The sequence below is a fragment of the Buteo buteo genome, chromosome 11 (assembly GCF_964188355.1).
Source record: "Buteo buteo chromosome 11, bButBut1.hap1.1, whole genome shotgun sequence".
Taxonomy (NCBI): domain Eukaryota; kingdom Metazoa; phylum Chordata; class Aves; order Accipitriformes; family Accipitridae; genus Buteo; species Buteo buteo.
This window is the reverse complement of record NC_134181.1, coordinates 36,449,437-36,474,925: the sequence shown is the minus strand read 5'-3', so window position 1 is coordinate 36,474,925 and position 25,489 is coordinate 36,449,437. Positions and strand designations below refer to the sequence as shown.

At 39.1% G+C, this 25,489-nt stretch overlaps 1 protein-coding gene across 5 annotated transcripts; it reads right to left on the bottom strand.

The window, feature by feature from the left end:
• Nucleotides 1-1,780: 1,780 nt before the first annotated feature.
• Nucleotides 1,781-22,695, bottom strand: ANKLE2 (ankyrin repeat and LEM domain containing 2). Of its 5 annotated transcripts, XR_012652322.1 has the most exons (15): nucleotides 22,353-22,580; nucleotides 16,647-17,135; nucleotides 15,396-15,587; nucleotides 13,942-14,135; nucleotides 12,740-12,928; nucleotides 12,320-12,442; nucleotides 11,857-11,923; nucleotides 10,998-11,179; nucleotides 9,392-9,498; nucleotides 8,321-8,514; nucleotides 6,630-7,356; nucleotides 5,920-6,051; nucleotides 2,997-3,320; nucleotides 2,540-2,635; nucleotides 1,781-1,994 (listed from the first exon to the last, which is right to left on the bottom strand). XR_012652322.1 is itself a non-coding variant. In XM_075041509.1 (13 exons), exons 2-13 carry the CDS (start codon nucleotides 17,122-17,124, stop codon nucleotides 3,083-3,085), a joined length of 2,823 nt encoding a protein of 940 aa, XP_074897610.1. In that variant the 5' UTR covers nucleotides 17,125-17,135; nucleotides 22,643-22,695; the 3' UTR covers nucleotides 1,781-3,082. The 5 variants fall into 5 exon arrangements, 2 of the variants coding, with proteins under 2 accessions (XP_074897610.1, XP_074897609.1); XR_012652321.1 differs by having other exon boundaries at nucleotides 2,540-3,320; XR_012652320.1 differs by having other exon boundaries at nucleotides 1,781-2,635.
• Between the last annotated feature and the right edge of the window lie 2,794 nt (nucleotides 22,696-25,489).

Sequence of the window (25,489 nt, the reverse complement as noted above, 5' to 3'; positions counted from 1 at the left end):
TGTCATGGTATCAACCCAGCTACTTACCACCATGCCCCATACACTAAACACAGTGTGACACTTTTAGCTACTCATTTATTTTTTAATAGAAAGCAGGGTAAGTCTGTATTTTTAACATGACACTTGGCTAATTAAAAAAAAAAAACAACCCCAAACAAAAACCCACAACTAATCTTTTGCACCTTTATAAGTGAACTTTTGGCCAAGAAAACACAATTAAAGCAATACCAATCTGATTTAAAGTGTCTCCACAGGCTCAGTGTGAAAGAGCTTTCTTCGCAATTATGATCAAATCGCTACATAAATTGCTATTTTTTTTAACAGCTGAAGTAAATACATTGTTAGAAAAATGACTTCTTAAGATGCAGTACAACTGGACTAATTAATGCACATTATATAACACTTACTTAAAAAAAATTCTCTTGACCCAACTGAAACAAAATTACAAAGTGAAAGGCAAGGGTTTGGTGGTGTAGTGAGTAGGTGGGGTGGAGGGGTGTGTGTGTGTGTGTGATGTGTCTCTACATGTACATACCAGTAATATAGATTTAAACATTAAAAAAAGAAAGCAAAGCATAATAAAGGTAAAAAGGACAAAAAGGAAAAAGTACTCGAGTGTTAGTATTGGTCTCCCGGCTCTGTAACAAACTCTTATCGAAAGGGCAACGTCACCATATGACAGCTCAAGGACCAGGGTGGAGAACAGCAGCTGCACACACAGTAACTTGCCACATGAATTTGGCTTTACCATGGTAAATTCTCCAGAATGACAAAGACATCATTTACATTAAATTATTTAAAAAAACCAGAACAAAACTAACACCCCCCCCCCACCCCCCCACCCCTCCAAATCCTTTTACGTAAAACTAGAAGTAGAAATTTGGGACCTACAAACGTTTGAGACCAGAGACTGTTGCATCAAAAAAACAGACAGGAAAAAAAACCCTCATGAAAAAGTCAGTTAATATACTTAATATAGCAGGTTATGGTTTTAGGTTTTTTTTCTTTGTTTGTTTTTTTAACATGCCTCTTGAAGAATGACACCCCCACACCCCAGCTCATTGTCTGGAATATCACTGAATGACAGTCATTTGTGTAAAGTAGCTCTTTCTAATGTCCAGCTCATTGGAAATAGGCTTAATTATAAAGAAAGAGCTAAATAAGCCTTTTTTAAAAAATAATTTCTAAAATAGGAATGCTCTCCCACAGTGGAGAGCTATCGCACCAAATAATCAAACTTAGAAAGAGAGAGAGAGAGAGACATTAAAATACGTTCTGTTCAGAAAGCCCACAAGAAAAACTATTTTATGTGCCCATAGTAAGTGGATGCCACTTTTTTTAAACTTCTAAAAGAACAAGAATTTAATTAAAAAAAATATGTTACAAAAGGCACTATTAAGCTTGCAAAAGCATTAAGTGCAGTTTTTAGGTTTGTACCAAATCATGAACTTAATGAAGGGTGTACAGTTTGTGTACGAAACAGTCACTCCACAGTGTGCGACAGCCATCAAACCTATCAAGCGCTGGATTCTTAAATCCAGCCTCTGTAGCAGTGAGACCTACAGGTGGTAAATGGACCGACCACTCTCACGCTGCACCGTCCTGCCTACGGTTAGAGTTTCTTCAGACATGCACTTCCCTTACAGACGCCCAAAGCGGTTCCCTGCTTGCTTTCTACTTACTGTGTGGCACCAGCGAATCCAAATCCATCCCTTTTTACCAGCACAGCCTTGGCAGATTTTAATTTTCTGATCCGATTTACATTGTAACAATAGGTAGGTTTTTCTTTCTTCTTCTTCTTCTTTTTTTTTTTTTTTTTTTTTTTTTTTTTAACAACTAGAGCACTATCAACACTAGAGAACTCTGTTTCTGGAAGCCTTCTTTCAAACCATTACAACCATTAAGGTTGATACGGAAAACTGTCTTGAGTTTTGAAAAGCATTCTTCAATCATCTCAGCAGCGTGCTGTCGAAACAAGTCATTCTAACAGAAGGCTAAAGAATAAAATTATTGACTGCTGTAACAAAAACTCATTACCACATCAAGACTAGAGACATAATAAAAGCTTAGATTCCAATAAAAATATTTTTAGTCCTTATTCCTCTCTCTTTACATTGGGAAATAAGGAGCCACATCATGGGTCACTGGCTACCACTCTAATATATTACAAACGAGACCATTAAGGTATCTTGCTGGTAAATTTGCTGAAATTATTGCTGATGTGCTTTTGTGTAATAACTATTAAAATCTGCTAATGTTAAAAGCTTCTGTGGGAAAAAAAACCAGCTAATATTTAGATTTTTATTTTTTTTTCAATCTTCAAACTAACATTTAAAGGAATACCAGTAATTTCTATAGTGCCCCTTTACTAAAGCACTCAGTACATCACGGTGTTTTTAACAGCCTCAGAACAAGCAAAGACTCAAGGTTTTCTGTGTAAATACGTGCATACATACACACATATATATATATATTATATATAGAGTGTGTGTGTGTATATTCAACTGTCTAGACCAAACCGCTGGCTATAAACACTTACTTCCTGTTTATGCACAGGGTTTCACATTCATACTCAGTAGTGGAAAGCTGTCACTACCCAGGCTTTGTTTTAGGTTTTTCACTTGGAGCATTCCCCCTGCAAGTAGAAGAACATTTTACTTCTTGCCATCCATTTCCTCTCATAAGATTTCTGTTTACTGATGATGTGCTTCCTCCAGACTATCCAAGCAAAAGAAACGCAGTTGAGGGCTAACAGGTTCATTACAATAATGACAACTGGTGATAGTAAAATACCACCATTTCTAAGTAAAGGTTCAGCTCACTGCTTTACTGGCAACAAGGGTTAATTCATAGCTACTGGACAACCGCACTGACTGTCACTAACTTCTTGCATATCACCAGTAATCTATCTCGTATATGGCATAAAGACATATATTCAATTTCTTTTAACATACACTTGTCCTCAATTGAGGAAAAATAAATAGCCAAGTACAAACCTCATGTCACTTCAGTAACATTGTAGTTTCTTCCTCCACTCTAACAATGAAAATATAATTGAAGTCCCAGGAAGATGAATCCTATTTTAGCGGGCAGGAGGCTCTGAAAAATAACGCAGTTTTAACAGAGCATGGTTGACACCAGCTGGACTGTAGCGCCCAGGACTCCCAGGGTCTGGAGAGAATGAGGCGGCACTGCCGTATTTTCCTGGACTTCCTGTTATGGGACTGTTTCTTCCCGAATTCGAATACACTGAAGCATGTGGAAGGCCAGCAGCGACGCTTTGGGACTTGAATCTTGCCTTTAGTCCTGGACTCGGCCAACTGAAAGAAACAACCAGTCATTTTGCATTTTATTAAGAAAACTGCAATAAGGAGAGCAGTACTTTTACTCAGTATCACTTGTAGATCTTAGAAATAATGCACCAGCAGAGAAAAATCATAACTGGTAGGAGACAGGTCTGAGAAGAAACAGTGACAGCACAATGTATTATATGTAGACATGTTGCCTCATCAGTAAGATGTCATTTGCTCCAAAATGGCCATTAAGAAAAGAACCAGGTGCTTGTGAAGCGCCTCGGCAATTTTAGTCCAATGCCCCCACTACAAAAAGGCATCGAAATCAAAGCTGACCTGATTTTGGCTAGTGCTGCAGCTATTGCTGTGGCTGAGCATGATTTTCCCTTTCCTTTTTTAAAATAATCTTTGTGTTTGGAGGCCACAGAAATAATACCATTTTTCTATATAGTAAGTGTCAGATTTTTTCTGAAATCAAGTGAGAACTAGTATCTAAAATTTCTTTGAAAGCAGAGCAAAATATTTCCTTTGTTAAATTAAAAACCCTTTCCTGTAAAAACCTTTCCTTTTTCTCTAAATTTTATCTTAAGCAAGGCAGAATGATCAAAGGTTGATTCTAGCATCTGTTTTTTTTCTATGTGAGGCAATTTCTTAAGATGCGCCACTATAGAAAACATGTTATAAGCTAAAGTATCTTACAAGGTTTTAAAAAATAAACAAACAAACAAAAAAAACCCAACCCACACCCACCCCCCCAACTACGGAAGACAGGCATTCACACAGCTTATTTAAAACCTTTTGAAAATAGTTTTCTTCTGGCTGACCTACTAGTATCTGTATCATTAGGTCTGATTTTTGCAGTCAAAATCCTACATACCTAAACACAAAGTGATCTAGTATGTCATTTCTTTGCTTTTGGCAGAAGTAGCACTGCAAAATTAAGGAGGCTGACAGAGCAAGCCTCGACATTGGCAAATAATTACAGTAATCGCTTTTACTTATGTGATAGAACAGTGATTACACCTAAAAATCTTACGTTAAATTTTAGCACTTTGGAAGAACACCTTAGACCTTTCAGACAGTGGAGTAAGAATGAAAAAAGCCTAACAACTAGCCTATTTCTTTCAAAAAATTAATCGCAAAAATCAGGGGACAAGAGAATTTGACTTTGAAAAGTGAAGTGGTACAAGGACACCGTATCAGCCAGGTATACAAAAATATTTCCCTGATTCTACTCCACTTTAAATCAGAAAAATCTTAGTGAGATTCATGTTTTTTCTAAAACTGTACTCGACGGCCCTATTTCAGTGCACTGTTTGAAACAGAGAGACAGAAGAAAGCTTCTTTCTTTCCCAGTGCTTAGCACTGGGCAGCATCTCTCCTTCCACTTACCATCTGCACTTCTTTCAGCCCTGTCACATGTTGTTTCAACTCCACAACATTCCTCCTGCTCCAATCTCTGCTAACTTAACACAGTTGCACTTCTCAGCTGCTGGTTCCCAACTCCTACTCTCAATATTGTGGCCAATAAAGCCAGTCAATTATATTTTTTAAATTCTCACAAGTTCTGACAGAGCTTTAAAGGCTCTGTCTTTAAAACATGTTTTGAAAAACTAATGTTTAATGCCTATATTGAGAACTTCTTAGTGGAAATAGTTCTCATAATAAGTGGAATTTCATGCATTTAAGAAAGCTAGAAGAAACAAGAGAAAAATAGAAGTCAGTAAAAGTCATTCGATGGCTTTCTGTTTCTGCCCCCTTTCCAATCTGTTGCGTGGCACTGGGTCATCTGTTTCTTTTCTGAGAACTTTATCATGACTATATATACACATTGTAGGCTGTCTAAGCAAGGGACTTTCTTCAGTGTTCTGACCAATGTCTGTCCCAATGGAAATAAATCTTCATGTTAATAGAGTTACCAGAAGCAGCCACTTTTATGAAAGCTGTTGCTTTGCATCCCCAAAAGCAACAGCATTCAAAACAAAACGTATAAACGGCATAACATGTATTGAGGCGTCCCACCGAATGCAGTGTGCTTCCATTATTTGTCTAGCAAAACATGACCTTCTCTCTAAAAACTTAACACACCTTTGTTCACACTAACAATTCCTTTGGACTGGGGTAATAGAAGGTAAAAATAAAAACAGTAATAAAAAGGTGCCTGAAGATACTAAATTCACTTTAACATCACTCTGCACAACCCAAGTACAACATTCTTGCACTGCATTCACAACAGGGATGAATTACCAACTGACATCACAAATACCATTACGACCAATGAAGGATCCAAATCAGCAAACAGACATTTGCCAACTGGAAAACACTTACACTCTCGAGACCTTCATTTTCTGTCCGATTTGTCTGTATAGATATGCTGAAGTTATTTGGAACTGCAATGTAATGGAAGGAATTTGACTGCAGCACCAGTAAACTTTCCTTATCAATAGACACCAGCCAAAAAGGCTTGGTGATTAATTTCAGAAACACACTAATAGTTAATACCGTTGAATATTTAAAATGAGTTTTTGTGAGCAACAAGGCCTGAAATTCTAGCTATTCAAGCTGTTCTGCAGCTGACCAGCTACAAATTTTATTTCAATTCATTTGCTTGAATTTGCAGAAATACCTTTGCCTGTCAGATGAAGAGTACGACTTCACCGCATGTTTCCATTTGTTAATAATCGGGTATTTCTGTGGATCAATCTCTACTGCTTCTATAGCTGCTAAGACATCACTATCCAGCTTCGAGGGCTGCTCCCTAGAATATAAACAGAACTAGATGAAAAAAGAACTATGTATTTGTTCAGGCAATAAAACATCCCAATTCCAAAACATTTATTTTTGATATAAGCAAACAAATTGCCCATGCACCTCCATAAACATAGCTTCTCTATGAACTTTTTCCAGCAAGCCCACACATAAATGACTGTCCATTATTACACAGTAGTCTCATTAAAAAAAAGTTTCAAAAATTTAATCTGAGGACATCCCAAGAGTGTAGTAAATGCTTTGTTAATCTAAGTCAGGCTCATCATGAAGTCACAAGCCCGTCAGATGAATGGTAAACAGCAAAGTTAACTGAAACTGATTTGGAAACAAAGACTTCTCCTCCTCTTCCTCCCGTTTTAGATATGGTATTCAGGTAATTAGTTGCAAGCGAACTGTATGGCTAATGTACAAGCATCAAAGTGCTTTAAGATGATCATTGAAGGCTGACTGCAACTAGCATTGCTTAGTACCACATCATCTCAACCTTGCTGTCAGTGATATTATAAAATCTTCTTGTTTTGCATACATAAACTAAAGGACAAAAAGTGTTAAAAAGACAATTCTTACCCAAGCAGGAATAAGTTCTTAGAATTGTCATTTGCGGGTGAAGCCTTCAAAAGAAATTTCTGGGAAGAAAGTTCTTGACGTTGTTGTGCCTCATTAGTCTGAATTCCAGATTCCATGGACTGTCTCTCCTTTTCTGATGGTATTTTGTGTTCTGTCCTTAACCTGGTCTCTCCAAATTTACCTGTAACACTTGGCTCAGAAGAACTTGCCAGTGAAACTGCACAGCAGGTCTTATCCAGATGGTCCTTGGATATTCTCACCTGACTTGTTCCTTCAGCCAGAATTCTCTCATTCGCAGTTTTCTCAGTGATTTCATTTGATTCTCCTGCAACCTCTTGCTCTTGGAATGACAGGCTTTCGAATTCTGACATTAAATTGGAAACAGGCGATACAAGGCATTCTTCTCCATCATGCAAATGCTTTCTGTCACTAATTATCCTTTCACTGGACACAGGATTACAAAATCCATTTTTGCTGGAAGAAGCTGCCTTTTCATAGTGCCTGGGGTGACATGATGTTTCTATAATGTTTACTGTATGCTCCATTGACAAGATATCACACTCAGCATCTCCGATAGCATCAATGCTAGGTTCTTTGGACACAATAGGTTGGCTGATATTCCGTGCTGCATTTTGTCTGTTTTTAATTTCTTCTAAGCTCATGTCATCATCATCCTCATCCAAAAACGCTCCAACAGAAATAGAATTGCAGCACTTTTTACTCTTGCCTGTAAACAATTTTAATAAGAGCAACACATAAAAAGACTTTCAACAGAACACCAATCAAATAAACTAGGAACAAATACACAAACTTTATGGCTTATTCTATTTATTGAAGCCCTCTCTAATTTTCTTTATACAACAGCATGAACTAACCTAACTAAAGTTACAAATGCAAAATGACAACATTAGGGCTGTAATTTTTTTTGCAAATAACCTTTTATATCCTAGTCATCTGAGAACATTATTTCCTATGCTCCTCACTTCAATCATGAACCAGCAGCAAAGAATAAAGTCAGGATAAAGCAAAACAGGGCAGGAAAATGTTACTAATATAGAATAGCTTAAGTTTTCATCTCTTCCAAAGCACAAAGGCTTATGACTAGTCCAATGACTACCCTTCGGGGTCTTCTCGGACCAGGTTTATTCCAGTACCAGAGCCCCTTCGCATCTACAATTGCACAGGAGAGGAGGAAGAAACGCAAAGATTTGGGACTAGTGTGAGCCTTCCATAAACACGTAGCAAGCAGTGGTCCAAGAAGGTATAAAAGCTTTCCTGGGTTTTGTTCAGTGTGTCTTTCACCCCCAACTGTAAAGAACTATTCCTTTATTTAAAAAAGTTATTTATTCTGTATCTGTGGCTTACAAAATTCTATAAGGCGAATTCCCAAATGCTCCAAGTAAAAACATGCTGAAGATAGAGGTTTTCTTACAGGAATTTAGTTTGGGGGCTACAATCAAATGAAGTACTTCATATGAAAGATAACAAACATCTAACGAGGTCTGTTCTAATTCTCCTACATTCACAGTGTTGTTAGCTACTTTTTCAATACTATAATCAGACTGTTTGGATAACAGATTAATAATAGAAACCACAACAGGTGAATAGTACTTCCCCTGGGCACCAAGCTTTTTCTCTCTCTCTTCTCCCTAGGTACAACCTGTTGTTTGTAGCATTTTCCCTTTTCTTACCAGAAGGATGTGGAGTTTTGTATCTATTGCAGGTTTCATTTTCCCCTGTTTCTTGCTGAGCCTTTTCGCTCATTTCCCGATGACTCAGGTACTCTTCTAATTTTCGCAACCCCTCCTGGGAAGACAGATCAACAAAACAGCCCAGAAATTCCCAGTATTCAACCCACGGGAACCCCAGTTCATGAGCTAACTCCCTGCAATAAATAAAATAAAACGAATCATTTGTGAAGACATAAATATTAGTTTGACAATAACTTTTCTGAACACTTTTTATCAGCTATTAATAGGAGTACAAATGTGCAACTAGGCAACACAATTCTGCAACAATCAACAGTCTGCAAAAGCGATATACACATCCTTAGCAAACATGGTATCATCTGATTTTTTCTAGAATGTTTTTCAAATTTAATCTACTATTCTTACAGTTAGCACCATAAATATTGCTATTTTTAAGCTGACATCTGATAGAGATGAATCTCCACTGTTGTAGGCATAATTTGAATGCTACTCCATTCAATAGCTTTTTCTATTTGGGAATGGGAGAAGGTAGGAGGAAGTGAGGGGTTATTTTAAAGAAAGAAATCTAATCAGCTTTTAACATAACAAAGTATGTTTTTACCATATATTGCTGATAGAAGGTGTTTTAACAGCAAGGACACATACCATAACACACAGCTTTTATAAAGCAGCACCTTTGTATTAGGATCTTTTCATTCTGCTATCTTTTTAACAATCCCTCAATTTTACAGAAAAAGTAGGCTATGCATAATTTTACATCTTCTGACAAATTAGGCAAGTAAATGTTTGAGAAAAGCATTCTATACATACCATCAATAGTAGTTAAAATATCTTTATTTCCAAAGCTAAGAAAGCTAGGTCTCACATTTTTAGCTATTTTGTTTACACAAAAATACAGTAAAAATCCAACTACAATATACTTCATAAAATATTTCTGCCAGTAGCTTTTGCCCTAAGATATTGTTCAGTAATAGCTGTACTCTCAGCACAAGTCTTTTGCTTTTAATAGCTCTGTCTATTGCTAATTTTTCACACTGATACTCTTTTAGATACCTTCCAACTCTTTCAACACCTCTCTCCAGATCAGATTTCCTGACATTGTGAAAGAAGCCAGCTCTCTCTCGAGGTGGAGTCTTCCAAAGCCTGCGAAATTCTTCAGCCTTTAAAAAACAGAAATAATTAAAAAAAACCACTCCCCACAATATGAAGCTGAATCACTGCTGGCTAAATGTCTGCCTATAGGTCTAGAAGATATTTAGCTGTTTGCTGTCTACATGTAAACAACTCAAGTTGTGCCACAAGTAGTGCTCAACTCTGGCTTTGAAGAATCTCATATTGGATCTAAAGTTACTCCTCCCAGTACTACTGGTTACTTGGATCTCATAACTGCTTATTAAAAGAGAGTAAGCACCATAATGTACAACCATCTTAAAGTCAACTGTACAGATACCAAGTCTGCCTGGTTTTAATTTGAGTGCAGCAGGAAAGAGAAGTATGTCTTATAATTTTGCCATGTCATTATAATTTTATTTAACTACAAATGCTCTTTTGGTCACTGGTTTCTAGGATGCAAAGGTGATATTTTTGTATGTATATATTTAATTCCACAGACTTGCTACAAGTATTAGAACATATCCTTGCCGTCTATTTTGAATTTGAAGTCCTAAAGGGAATAAACTAATGGATTTTTGTAAACTCCCAAACTTTATGCCTTTATATGACAAAAATCAGCAATGACGACTAAGAATTACATTCAGACATTAAAAGTATCTGTCAGCAATCAAAATAATGCATTGTTTACACCCTAGGTAAAATTTTTTCAAAGTACAGAATTTATTTACATTTCTGTCAGGTGAACAGAAAATTGACCAATGAGCATATTTAGAAGAAAAAGCAATAAGCATTTTGGTAAAACACAGTCCTGAAGAATTCAAGCATCAGATGACAGAAAGTCCTCAACTGTATTTATTCACCATTTCTAAAGCTGTCATACTTCCAGCCTGTTCATATTAAACAAATGAGTTAAAGAAACGCCTATTAAGTTTATAATACATTTAACTGGTACCTAAGTATTCCTCCTGAAAACTAAAGATTTTCTTTTTCTACTATACAATCAATACTTTTCGATAAGTATCCCAACACCTACTACTTGATCATCCGTTTTTCCATTTAGAAAAATATATTGTTAATTCAACAAGCAGAGGTGATTAACTGCTTCTAATATCCAGTGTCAGTTTCTAGAAATGAGATAAAGATATAGTTAAGATTTTTTTAAACCAATTCATAGCCACATTGAAATGCTTTGTTTCAGATTAGAAAGTTAGAGCAATTATCTGTAAGACAACAAAAGGTTTGTTAAAGAGTGGTCTTTGAATAGATTCCAATAGGAAAAAGAAAATAACAACTTTCTTTTGACTGAACTTCCACTCTTCTTATTTACACCATGTTTCTCTTTTCAGAAATAAAAAATATTTACAAGTTTCTGTGCTCCTCCTTTTCTGTAGAGGAAGATAGATCTCTTCAAGAAAGAGAGCACCACAATCTGTATCAGGAGCAAGCTACACCACACAACGAACCGTAGGAGGATCTTCTAACGGTTCTTTATTAATAAAAAGGAAAAAAAAATGGGCATTAGAGCCATATGAAGTTCTCTCCTTACCTTTGAGGGGCTCATGGGGCCTGCAAAAGCTCTTATCGACAACACTGGATCTTTGGGGCTGCCAGTGTATTTAGATAAAGTTCTTTGGGGGCTATCATCTATCTGATCGGGTGACCATGGCGCACCAATTACAGGAGCTGAGGAATTGTCTTCTGCTCTCAAGAGTGGTACGTAGTATCGACCTAAAATAAATAATACAAAGCTTTCTTAAGAAGTTTATGTTACATTAGCCTGCTGCTTCTTCCTAGAATATCAATACACCCATATACTTAACCATCTGACTTTATTTCATTAGTAAAACTACTTGTAATTCAAACTCACTGTTTCAATATTTATTGCCTGCTTACAGATTGTATTGTAGTACAGGCTCCCTTCTCTCTCAAATACAAAAATACCTGCATTGATAGATGTATCCCTTCCCTAAGGGTCTTCAACAAATTTCAAAACCTCCTTTTGCAAATGCCTAAACCCAAACGTGACGAAACAGTGAAAAGTTCTACGTCAAAGAAATTACACGACTGCCTAGCACGACAAATAAATCTCTTGCTCTGTAAAGATCTTTTGTTCGCTTCTAGATTATACTTTCTGCTTCAGCCTCAGTGAATAAAATAACGGCCATGCTTACGTTACAGAGCTAAGAGGATAACCTTGTGATCCATACGGTAAGAGTTCTGACCATGTCATTTAAAAGACAGTAAAGCTTTTTGTTCCTTGCCAGTTTTAGAGTTTCTCTTTGGTTTTCACAGCACTGTACAGTAGCATCATTTATGAACGGGAATGGTACAGAAAGCAAACAGAAAGGAAGACAGCAAAGAGCCAAAATACATGCCTGATACAGGATAAAACTCTGAATACAGACCTTTCAAGTACTCTCTTAGTTTTTCTTTTAATTCTGCAGATTTATTCTTGCTTCTTTCACAAACTACCTGTTAATATAATTTTAGTTGTTTGTTAGTAAAGCATAAGACATCCATCTCAAATCAATTGCAATGTGTGTTCTTTTTGAATAGTCACATTATTGGCCTCTACCCATCTCATCCAGTACTTCTAATTCATAGTAGAACAAACCACTAAAATACATCCAAATCCATAAAATGGACACTGTCAAGAAAAGGCAGTGAATTATAAAACCTACAACTTTTCCCCAGATACAATCAACATAAGATATTTTTAATGTTATCAAAGATTTACGCCCTAATCATGACATTACTATCTCACTACAAGCCTTCTATCTACAGTAGTTAGTACAGTAAATGTTCGAACTCGAAAAATATTGATTAGGATAACATTTTTGGTTTTGTTGTGGACATGGAGAGACTTACTTCTGCTGGAGTTTGATCATATTTGTTTCTTGGATTTTTTACAATAGCTGGGTGTGAGGTAAGCACATTAACAACGTCCAAATTCCCAAACTTGCAGGCAAAATGCAATGGAGTATCAAATCCCTGCATTGGGAAAAAGGGAAAATTCACAAGCATTTGGAAACATGATAAAAGTCAATCCCATGTATTTTATTTAGACTGGAAAAAGTAAATAAATGTCATGACTAATTATCAGGGCTCTTAATAGATCTTTTCCCACCATACTGTAGAATAATGATTATTACAACCCACAAAACTCATTAATAGCTCATTCTGCTGGAAGCATCCCCTTCTGCTCTCTTTCCTTCTTCCTTACACATCCTTAACACCTTCCAGTTGTGTCCATAATAAGAAGAAACTGGCAAACATTCAAAATCTTACCATTTTATCTGGTGTATTAAGGTAAAGGTCAACGATATATTGGATGCGATTCTTCAACATTGTATCATTATCATCTGGATACATAAGCCGCATAAATTCAGGATTTTCCAAAGTGTCCAGTAATAACTGGCAGATACCAGGCTGATTCTCCTTGGCAGCAACATGCATGACATTGTACCTACACCCTTCCTGAGGAAAACAAAAAAAAAAGACAAACATTAGAATGAACTGAAATCTAACCAGCTTTCTGACACCCATACACTTCTAATTTAACTGTGAAAAATCAAAGGTTCCCACACTGAGTCTTATATTTAGATTTTTGTTTTTTAATATTTTATTAGAAAAAGATGTTTACAAAACAGTACATAAACATTCAGAACTGCAGTAGATTATATGGTATTGTAAAGACTTCTGCATCTTTGCACCCACATTATTCTTACAACATTGTTCTTATACTCAGCTAGAGTCTTTTTTTACATCTAGGGCAAAAGCATGGCAAAGAAGCTATATTAAGATACACACAATAAAAGGAGATAGGAAGTTCAGCGTATAAAAAGAGCAGGAAAATGGGTGTGCATATATATAGATATAAAGTTCAGCTTGCTGTAATGTATTACATATAAAATTTCAACAACTTCACAAAGTTGGTCTGATAGCAGTAATTTGTTAAAGTAAGATGGTCAGCCTCTACTAAATGGTACCTTATACATGGATTTTTAGATGCACAGCACATCTTGAAATTTAATGGTGGTGCCTAGGTCAGCAGTGTTGTAGGAACACCTAGTTACAGCCTAGGCACTACCCTGCTCCTTAAAATCATTCTATTTTAAAAAGACTGGAATTACTTGGAGGAAATAAATATTATACGAAGACAAGACTATTCTTTCACTACTGGATAAAACTATTCTTCCCCTAAAGAACTGCATACTCAGTTTCTTTACTCTAGCTCTTCTGGAGCAAAGTGAACTCTCAGTTATGATGGGTGACTTAGGCAAGACAGACAACTGCCACATTTCCCTTAGCTTTCAGCTAGTATCAATAAACACTGAGAAACTTTGCACTGGCGGAAACAAGGTATCTTGCAGAAAGAGTAGGAAAACAACATTCCTTCCAGTTCTGCTTATGAGGCCTCAAAGCTAAATCACTAAACCAGAACATGGATTTTGATTTTTTGATTTTTTTGATTTTTTTTTTTTTTTTACCTGTACAACTGTTGGATTGTCTCCTGATCCAATCAGATAGCGAGGGTTACTCCAAATAAGTTCCGAAAATGTTGCTGTATCTCCTTTCTCAACCGCTTTCCGAAGTTTAGCAGTAAGATCTTGAGTACGTGGACTTTTATAACTGTTGGCTCTCTCCTTATTAGCAGTTTCGGTCTCAGGGGAGCATAAGCCATCTATCAAAACACAAGTAACACGTTTCTAGATACATTCTTTTCAGTGATCACTATTTTCATACCCAGACCACGACAATAAGCTTTTAATCTAAAATATGTATTAACTTTGCATCTTTAATGTACAGGAGTAAAAAAATTGAGGTCAATGACAAGACATTTAAAAATACTAGTAGTTAGTAATAGGGAGGGAAGAGAACATGACTTAAACTTGTAAAACTGTTTCAGACTTTAATAGGGATTGGTAAATTTTAAAATTACCAATCTGCTTCCATCCAAACTTAAAAGCAAAATTCAACAAGAAATAAGATTATTTCTGAATATTAAAATTGCTTTTGCAGTTCTGTGACCACTGAGTCCCTTTAATCTAGCAACCGGGAACATCGCGAAGTATGATCAATGTTTACCATTTTATTTCTGAACTTACAAAACTTACTTAACAATTAAATACAGGTTTAATACACTGTGCAATTTTATCAGCTTCTTATTAAACCTGAAAATCCTGAAGTTCATAAGTAAAATCAAATCCTACCAAATATAACCATAGACTACTAAGCAACATATCTATGCAGGCCATTACCAACATTTCAGCTTTTGAAGAATAGCAACATTTTTTAGTGTAAAATTCATGTGAACCACAACAACGACAATTGCTTGTGAAAGTAACCCGTTAACTTTATCATAACACAGACCATAGAAACCATACATTGAAGGCCAAACCTTACGCTTTAACAGACAAAAAGCAGTCTTTCCATAGATTCCTGGGGCTATATTTTACTTCTGTGGTAGTTCTTTATAAAAGAAATGGCAGGATTCCAACAGCCTCTAGTTCTTACTTTATTTCCGTACATAAACTTTGGTGCTCCTTTCTTGGAAAAGAATCAATTACCTCTAAGGATGACTTCTCCAGTGACAGTATCATTTTATACAGAAGTAAAACCAGATTTGAATTAGAAAATGAAAATATGCTTTTTATTGCCTCTAATTTATTTCACAGAAAAAAATGTAATTAAATACTGGTTATCATATCTATTTATACAGTGATTTTACTGGGTAAGCAAGCTCTGGAGCTGTGATGTAACATTTGTTTACAGCTCATCTTAAACACCATCACTCTAAAAGGGACTTCAATTTATTAAGATGCTTCACCCTTTGAAATTTTTTCTGTTATTAGTATATTGGTTAAGCAGTTGTTGCTTCTTGTCTCATAAAAAATTATCAGACTGTATATTGCATCTACTGTACACAGATGAACACCCTCACCTCGGTTAAATGATCCCATTTTCACTGGAGACAAACATAAAGAGGACTTGCTTGGAGATGGGAAATAATCACAGATTCCTTTAGCAAATTTCTCGGCATCCTCTCTGTTTGAAAAAGCTTTAAAACGGGAACCCTTAATCATCTTAACAGCTTGGAGAGCTTCCTTTTTATCTTCATAAACATGTATTCTCTCTGCAACAAAGTACAATCAAAGCTAAGTTATTTCAATAATCTCAGATTTGTTCCGAGAAACAGATTACAAAATTCTCAGACTATCCTTCCAGCTTTGGTCCCAAACTGTTTCTCTATCAAACATGGCATAAGAATCAAAAGTCCTTTTAAATTTTCTCTCTCGGAAACTGTGTAGAAGAATTTTACACACTCCAGATATTGGTGGATATGAATAGCCAAATACTGTACACATATCACCTGATGTTAGCTGAACATCTTTTTCTAATAGATGGGCTAGCTTCAACATGCGAGTGTTTCACATCCAGGTTGAAAAGCAGACTCAGAGCTTATTCACCCTGCATTACTTTCCGTTTTCTCTTGTTGAGAAAGATCAACTAAGCAAGTGATCCACTGTCACAACTTTAAGACCTGTACATAGAAACTTAGACATTAATCTAATCTTCCTCTTTACTCTCTTTTTGCATTAACGCTAATTTGTTCAAATATCCTTTTTATGAGAAAGAATACTTACCACTGTCTCAGACTAAATGATCCATTATGCACTACTGTAATCCTGCCACTAGGTAATTTAGTAATTCCTTATTGCAGTATTCATCAATAAAATGTGAAGAATGACTGATGCTCTAGATATCATTTGGCATTAAGATAGAAAGGCAAATATGAAAACTGTTAGAAGAGATAATTTAAGCTTCAACTGATGACAGTATAAATAGTTTCTTGATTGCTTATTTGTAGGATTACTTTTTATTATTGAGAGAGATTAAAGGCACCGGATGAGTATGAGAGTAGCAGTAGGAAATAATTTTCTTCCTCTGAGCTACACTGAGTAGAGGGTCCTCACGTGTATCAACCATTATAGCAGAACACCTGCGATGTCTTATAACTGTGTTTCTATGCCTCAGAAGATCCAATACCATTTACAGAAAAAAAAAAAATACTTCAAGCAATGCTTAAAATACTAACACAGTGGTGTTCGTACCACCTGATATATAGAAAAAGGTCTATTTAGACATGATTGTAAAATGCTTATCATTGGAAATAAAGGAAATTAATATTTACCATTCCTTGCCAATATGTCATCATAAACTGGACAAACACCATAGAATAGTGGAGGATCTCTGGACGGTGTCTGAGTACTAACTTGTGAACCAGCACATCCTGCTCCACAGACTGGAGCTGAACAGTTCATGTGCATTACAGCATCTTCTTCTGGAGGGTTCAGACCTACACAGTACCCAAAGTCTACCTCTTCCGAAACACTTCCATGACCGTTGTAATTCACTGCCATAGTTTTCAAAGCCTTTTGTGCTTCTGCTGGGCTGCTACCAGACGGGACATTTCCACCAGCTTCCTCTGATAGAGCAGATCCTTTTCCCTCCAATGCCCCTTGCTGCTCCAATAATGCCTGAGCCAATTTTTTTTCAAAAATAAACCTAGTAGTTGAGGTAATGGGCCCACACTTCAGTCCTGCTCTTACAATTTCTTCTCTAAGTTCATCAGGGGTGAGCTGCTTCAATCGGCATAATATTGCATCCATTGTTACTTCACCTATAGGAAAGGCAAAAAAGGGAGCAGATAAACTGAAGAACACAACCACTTTTTTTCCTGTTATTTAAATGCTGTATTAAAGCCAAGGAAAAAAGCATCTCATAAGAATTTCTCTGATTCTGAAGATATTATCACAGTTGCAGAGAAGACAAAATAGTTTTCAACTCATTAAAAACATTTTTTAGCTATCAGGCTTATACCAAGAGTTTTATCTCCTCTCCTCTCACAACTACTTGGAAGAATATTTACAGCTTACATTTTATTCTTGTTTGTCCTTTTCAGATTTCTTTTGGAGTGAAAATTCAATCCAGAATATTTATGATTAAAATTTATGACAGGCTGAGAAATATTTGATTCCTGCCAAGAAGGCACAACCTGTGTACATAATGGAACAGAAGAACATGATGACTGGTTAGCCCCAGTAACGAGATTCTGGTTAGGCAGCACCTACAGCTAAAAGCACAGTACTATTTCTATTATTTCCTTAAGAATTTCTAGCTGTCAAAAGGATCAAGCATAAGTATGATGCAGCAACCAGGGTAGCCTATCTCCGGCCATGATGCAAGGCTCCAGCCCCATTTTGAGAGCAAAGAGCCAAAAGACAAGAACAGCTGATCTTTTCAGAGCTCCCTCTCTGACAAAGGGCAGGAGCTGGAAGAATTGCTCCATTTCCAAAGGAAAATCCTTCTCTCCGGTATGATACTACAAGTCCCCCAGCTCACTTCCCTCCACATAATCCACACACTTACAGCTTCTGCACTGGTCAGCGAGAAGATACTAAAACCAACATGATGCCAATACAAATTTCTTGCTGTGAAAAACACAACTGAAGAATATAGGGTTTGGCAGCTCAAACACATGAGAAGCTTTAAAATTATTTAATCAGATACTGGACCTATGTATCTCCACAAAGGCTGTGGCTTTTTCTGGCTGTACACTATTTGGAAAGGACAGCTTTAGGATAGAAATGGTTAGGGTGTAGTATTCCTTCAGCTTGCTTTCACTCCCTCCTTAAATTGACCCTTCCTTTACCACCTAGCCATTTTATGGGTTATACTGGTTTGCACAGGTGTGTATGGCTTTTTAGTACCAATTCAAGCACATTACTGCTAAGCAAAAGGAAGAATAAGTAAAAAAGTTATTTGAAAGGTTGCTTTTGCATACCAAGACAAGAATCAGAAATTCAGCTAAGACTATTCCTTTATGTAAAGCAAATGTTTTTATGGTGAGGTTTTTTGCCGCCTCTGTAGGACGTGCTACTTTGTTGTTTAAACATTAGGTTTTCAAATAATTTTTTTTCAACTTTATTTTCGACTGCAGGTTTCATCCTCACTTTATGAAAATTAAGATTACCGGAACACACATTTGCAGCTTTTCCACATGAATTGATTTCTATTTTTTTCATCATGCCATTTTTTGGAATAACACAACTCCTAATCTTACTCCATTAGAGACAAAGCAATCTCCCAGGTATGAAGTCAGTATCACCTGTAATTTTAAGTTAAATCTCCTCAAAAGCACATTTGTGGACGCACATGGCAGTATGAGAAATGTCCACAACTTCTGAGCTCTCCTGCTTATGAACAGGGTGCACAAGCAGTCCTTAACATGAGTCAGAACATCCACTCTGATGGGCAAGAACCTTTGTCTGGGAAACTGAGGCTGCAACGGTGAATGGCTGCACCCTAACACAGCAGGGATGCAGTGCTCTAAATACTGGATCCTAGTAAGCTAATTATTAATTTTGTCAGAGCGTACAAACTCAGAAGTAATTCCAAAATTGCATCTTCATCATAGACTCACAGTATAGTCAAACTCCCTTATTTTTCCGCGTGTATGGCCAACAGTAGCATCACAAAATATGCCAAAAAAACAGACAATTTTGCTTTTTTAAATTACCCAAGGATTAAGCTGGTAAAGAACCAAATTTTTCATATATTTAAAAACCCCAAATGCACACAGTAGTTTTCGTAACTTTCAGCAATAGTCAATATAGCCAACGTTCACTGGAATCTGACTTGAAAACTATTACATTTCTACTAATAGGAAATATTACGGGAGAAGATGTTAATGCCAAACTTTAAGCAAGTTTTCAAGTATTTTTACAACTTGACAGTTATGTGAGTTCAACAGTTGTTTTCTTTGAGGGCCATTTCCTTTGAGAGTCATTTCTTTTTTCTGAATGTCCAATTTTAAATATCTTGTGGTTAGAGAACATACCTCAGTCCCTGAGTATTTCATAAATATTAACTAGAACCTCACTGAAACTACGGGAAACAACAGTATTTCAGCTTAAAAAAACCCCACAAACTGTGGCAAAGCTACAGTTGATACTGCTGAGCTACCTCCCTGAAGTATTCTAGTTCTGTTATTATTCCCGAACCTCCAAGCAACCTCATGGTTACGATTATCTGACTTGCCTACAAGACTGCAAAGACAGATGTGAAAGATCTTCTCACTTATTTTTGGTTCTTAATCCTGTATTTTTTTAAAAATTAATTTCATGCCATTAAGTTTTAATCAAGGGATAAAACATGGCCCTGAAGTCAACTATAAGAATATCAAAACTTGCTATTCTAAGGATTTTCTTTTTGAGATTGCATAACTGAAAAAACACAATAAAGATGAAAACTCAGAATTAAGAAAGTTTATTGCAGAAACAACTCAAGGAAAACACTTTAAAAGAGCCAACATAATATAACGCCTCAAAGAACTAACTCAGGAAATGCTCCTATTTTTAGGCATCAGAACCAGCACAATCGTTCTGCAGAAAAGCAGATCCTTACATATGTGTAATTCATGTATGTGGAGTATGCAGGCACACACAAAATCTTTCTTCTTGGCTTGTGGTTAAGTAAAAAATGTCATGAAGAAGTGATTTCTCTGGGATCTTATGTTTTGAGAGAACTTGATGTCTAAAATTTTATTCCTTGTCTATGTCAGAAAAAGTATTTCTTTCATCTGTCCATTACAACTCAGGCACAACTAAATTGGAGTGAAATGATAAAGCAGACCAACAGTGAAGAAATCAATCTTTGGTCTAAGATCTACTGCTAGCACAAAGAGTTTTCTACAATAAGCTTGCTGTGGAAACAGGAAAAACATTGTTGGAATGACAACACAGAACTTTCATTAAATACGTTTGTGTTCTGACAGTAAGCTTTCAGCTAAGACGCATAAGCATTTTTTAATTTTCAATGGCATCACCTATTTTGATCTTTCCAAAACAAAAGTTGTGACTCACAAACCTGAGAAATAGCAATTGCCTAAGATAATCCTTCAATCATTTGCTACATGCAGGTGCAAAGGGTGATTATTTGAACCTTAAAATGCATTTTATGTAACTTCAAATGATCCAGAGTACAACCAGCACTAACGCAGCTACCTCTTCTAGTTTAGCACACAAGAGCTTTCAACCTACCTTTAGCGGCTTTACAAATATAACTGTTTCAACAACAAATGCATGTTCACGGCTTCTTCCAAATCAACCAGAATCTGGAAGAATGGGTAAGAGATGTATTTTCCCTTGTCTTACTGCATCAGTATGAAACAGCAAAATCTGTTTCCAAAAAAATTAAGACTAGTATCAAGTGAGAATGAATGACTGACTTTTAAGGATGGCAATATTATTTTATTCCACTACTCGTTAAATCACACAATGACTTGGGTTGGAAGGGACCTTAAAGATCATCTAGTTCCAACCCCCCTGCCATGGGCAGGAACACCTTCCACTAGACCAGGGTGCTCAAAGCCCCATCCAACCTGGCCTTGAACACTGCCAGGGATGGGGCATCCACAACTTCTCTGAGCAACCTGTTCCAGTGCCTCACCACCCTCACAGTAAAGAATTTCTTCCTAATATCTAATCTAAATCTACTGTCTTTCCGTTTAAACATTACCCCTCGTCCTATCCCTACACTCCCTTTTAAAGGGTCCCTCCCCATCTTTCCTGCAGGCCCCCTGTAAGTACCGGAAGGCTGCTATAAGGCCTCCCTAGAGCCTTCTATTCTCCAGGCTAAACAACCCCAACTCTCTCAGCCTGTCTTCATAGGGGAGGTGCTCCAGGCCCCTCGATCATCTTTGTGGCCCTCCTCTGGACCCACTCGAGCAGGTCCACGTCCTTCTTATTTTGGGGCCCAGCGCCGAACACAGTACTCCAGGTGGGGTCTCACCAGAGCGGAGTAGAGGGGGAGAATCACCTCCCTCGACCTGCTAGCCACGCTGCTTTTGATGCGGCCCAGGATGCAATTGGCTTTCTGGGCTGCGAGCGCACATTGCTGGCTCATAGTCCATTTTTCACCCACTAATACCCCCCAGTCCTTCTCCTCAGGGCTGCTCTCAATCCACTCATCGCCCAGCCTGTATTTGTGCTTGGGACTGCCCCAACCCACGTGCAGGACCTTGCACTGGGCCTTGTTGAACGTCATGAGGTTCGCACAGGCCCACCTCTCAAACCTGTCAAGGTCCCTCCGGATGGCATCCCTTCCCTCCAGCATGTCGACCGCACCACGTAGCGTGGTGTCATCGGCAAATCTGCTGAGTAAACCTATCTTTCAGTAAATGAGCAACGTAAGAAAACAGACTTTTTTTTTTTTTTTCGAGGCAGGAATTAAATGAGACATATCCCATCTTCAGCTATATTTTGACTGCTAGGATTTGCACATGCCAAAATAATTGTGGCTACGGAATCGGGTATTTACACTGCCTGTTGCCAAATTAGCCAACAGTTACGAACTACGTGGCAGAAAGAGAACTTCAAAACAAACTTGGAATAAGCCACGGGAAAGCCACGACCAGAAGAAAGGGGGGGGGGGGGGGGGGGGGAAGGCCGACTTCTCGGGAAGGAGGAACGAACGTGTATTTCCAGAGCTACAAGGGAAGGCAGGCTCGGCGTGGGAGAGGACCGAGGGAGCAGGAGCAGGGACGCCTGAGAAGGGCGGCGCAGGCAGCGGCCGCCCCCGCCGCCCTAAGCGGGCCTGGGGCGTGCGACGGGAGCGGAGGGCAGCGCCGGGGACTCCCCCCCGTGAGGAAGAGGGAACGAGGCCGCGGCGGGGCCCCCGAGCTCCGCCCGTGGGAGAGGACTCCGGGGGCCGGGCAGGGCGAGAGGCCGATCGTCCGCGGGCCTCCCCGGGCGGAGCCCGCCGCCCCGCCGCCCCTTCTCCCGCAGAGCGAGAGGCAGCGCCGCCACCCCCTCCGACCTCCCCCCGCGTCTCTCACCTGGGCGGCTCCCGCTGCAGCGCCGGCTCCCCGCAGAGAGCGGCGCCGGCGAGGAGATGGCCGCCGCCGCCCCGCGGCCGCCCGGCCTCCTCTCCAGCAGCCGCAGCAGCCAGCCCACGGCGCCGATGACCGCGCAGGCGGCCAAGAGCTCCCAGCCCGGCCAGCGGCCCCAACCGGCTCCCCACAGGGAGCCCCAGCCCCCGGCGGCCCCGACCCACCGCTCCATGCCCCGGCCCGCGTCCCGCCCGCCGCCCAGCCGACGCTCCCCACACGCCCTTCGGGGACGGTACCTCAGCGGCCTCCCGGCTTCCGTCTCTCCTCCTCTTCCTCCTCCCCCCAACCCGCCCCGCCCCGCCCCGCCCGGCGCCGGGCCTGCCCGACCCGCTGCCTGACGGAAAAACACGGCAACGCCGCCGCCCCGCTGCCTGACGGGACGGCTGAGCCGCCCGCCCCCGGCCCGCTCTCCCCCGGCGCCTGACGGGAAGGCGGCGCCTCTGCCCGAGCCCGGGCGGAGGGCGATGGCGGGGCAGGGGTGAGGGGGCAGCCCCCCCCCCCCCCCCGGCACCGGCGTCGCACAGGCTGCTTCGAAGGGGCTGTAAGGGGGGGGTCAAGGCGCCGGGACCCGGCGGGCAGGGTCTGGAGCCCACTCGGCGTTGCCTTCCCTCGGGCAGGGACGCGGCTGGCTGCCAGCAGGAAGCGGCCTTGGTGCCTGAGGAGACAAACGAGCAAAACGTGAAAGAAAGTCCCCTGTAAGGGGATGGTTCGGTCCAAGCATTAATCTCCGAGTGCTGCAGCAGTCTCAGATAAGCCGGCAGAGATGGAAAATCGTGAAAAATCTAACGCACCCGGTGGTGTGTTAGAAGGGAAGAAGTCGGTTTCTAGCCCTCCCCTTAGGTGTAACATCACTACCTTACGGGTACAGCTACTTGGACTGTAAGCCAACCAGGCAGTTGCTGGTTTAAACGATGAGACAAAAGGGCAGGCCCTCAAGAAGTTGACAGCATCCCTTTAACTCACACTGTTTAACATTACAAGCAAGGTACAGTCACTTCTCTCCTTATCATGGCAATGGGCTAATTTAGAATCGATGACCTTTCTGCATTGTTCCACCTTGTACACTGGAACTTCAGCTGTTGGCAAATTCAGGCCAGGGGAGATAACGCTCATTATGTTTCTTTCCTGACATGTTCAGCAAACTGAGAAAAAGAAAACGTAAGGGAAATACAAGCACAATCAATTTTAGATGTGTGAAAAACCAATGTGCAGTAACATACTCTTTCAAAATAGGGGTTTTTTTGTTTCCTTAAAGGTGGCTATACAGCGTGTTCGGAATCCTAAACATAAAAATTACTATCCAAAACCAAAGAGAAGATGGTATCAATTTCTCTTTAACAGTAGAAACAACATAGAGCCCTTTACCAAAAATAGTTTATTGCACAAAACTTTTAAAGGAATTCCTATGCACATTATTTTTATAATCAACATGCTTTGTATGATCATAAACATTAATTGTACATAGTGTAACTCCTCCAGCCCCTGGGTTATCCACTGAAGAACATGAAATGATTAACTTCTATCTTTACAGATACAGCTTAAGCAGACATTACTGAATGTCACGTATAAAACATAACAATATCTCATTTACAATATCCAGAACATCTTTCCCTCCCCTAGAAATCTGTGCATCTGTATTGGAAATTAGGCTGCCCTACTGCCCAAGACTGAAGTGTTACGCGTTAGTAGGAGACAAGATCAATCAGATGACAGCTGATGCGCATTAGTTTTTACTTTGGACTGTAATTGCTTTCACATGAAAATATTTAAAGTCTGTGGTCACAGCAAGTTACATGCAACTATTCACACTTCCCCAGCAAAGTTAATAAAACATACATCACAAGCTTTTGCATCACCAGTAGTGAATGTCATCTTTAAGTTATAATTTATATTGATAACACTATCTGTCCCCAGTGCACCTTGAATGTTGTCATAGCTAAGATTAAAACACCCATACCACTGCAGTTCACTCCCCCCTAAGGAGGCATAAGTAACCCATGAAAATATGAGCACTGGAACTTTCATTCTGGGTATTACTCTACTCTTCACATATGTGAAATTCTCATAGATTTGAGCTAGGATATTGCCTGAATAAAAGTATGGGATCAGATCTTCCCATTGCACAAGCGGATAAGGGGCTCAGCTGATCCCAATACAGTGCACAAATATTTCCAAGAAATCTGGAAGACAATAGAATGGAGCATTATGCGATGTTCAGCAACACCAGAGACGCAGTAACTAATGTTTTTTTCAATTGTAGAGTTTGCTGGTTTTTTGTTATGTTTTTTTGTTTGTTTTTTTTTTAAATGCACAATTATTCCAAAGTCCTCAGAAGCCCAAGAGCATCTGAAGAAGTAATGCTGCAGCATTCACTAACTTTAATCGCTTGGGAAACATTCTCACATTACAGTGACATTTCTCCTTCATCAACAAGACTTGGTTTAGTAGGTAGCAACCACTGAAGAAGCAGACAGAAAATACATTCTATTGCAGTGGTTAAAAAAGGAAAAGAAAAAAAAATCTTTAAGAGATTATTCTTCAGACTTTCCTCTGATGTATTTGGCAGAGCTGTGACAGGCAGAGGGGAGGCATTGCTACAACTAGTTTGTTTTATTGCCTAGACAGCAGAGACCTGAGGCTTTGTAAAGCGAGCATGCTCAGCCTCAGGGTGAGGCTTTTTATTAAAACAGCAACTATTTCTCTGGATAATCAAGAAACATAGCTGATGAGCTTCAGAGAAAGGTCTTGCTTTTATTACATGCTGCGTGCTCCTTCTAGAGGGCTTCCCAGTGACTTCCATAACTTAATGGACTTAGCACCTCACCAGATTTAGACCCCCAAATCTCACTGCCTGTCCTTCATTTAAGTAAGCGGCATGGTGCTTCTGTTTATAGAAAAAACACATAGTGAATATAAAATGAAAATACCTAGTGTCCAGGTACTTTCAAAGAGAGACAGGTGGGTCAATGCAGAAATCTAATCTGAGCACTTCACAACAGCTCCCTCATCTTTAAAAGGAAAAACATGCATCTAAGACTACTTGATGGTGTAGGCTCAGATGTCTTTCTAAGGAGCTAGTGAGA

What these genes read in the sequence shown, in the direction of transcription:
- ANKLE2 (XM_075041508.1), bottom strand. Translation starts at nt 22,578, where the DNA reads ATGGAGCGGTGGGTCGGGGCCGCCGGGGGCTGGGGCTCCCTGTGGGGA. An exon ending in TGACATATTGGCAAGGAATG is followed by an intron (nt 15,588 to 16,646) that starts GTAAATATTAAT and finishes ACTTTGTTGCAG; the next exon opens with AGAGAATACATGTTTATGAA. An exon ending in AAGAACTTATTCCTGCTTGG is followed by an intron (nt 6,052 to 6,629) that starts GTAAGAATTGTC and finishes TTTATATTCTAG; the next exon opens with GGAGCAGCCCTCGAAGCTGG.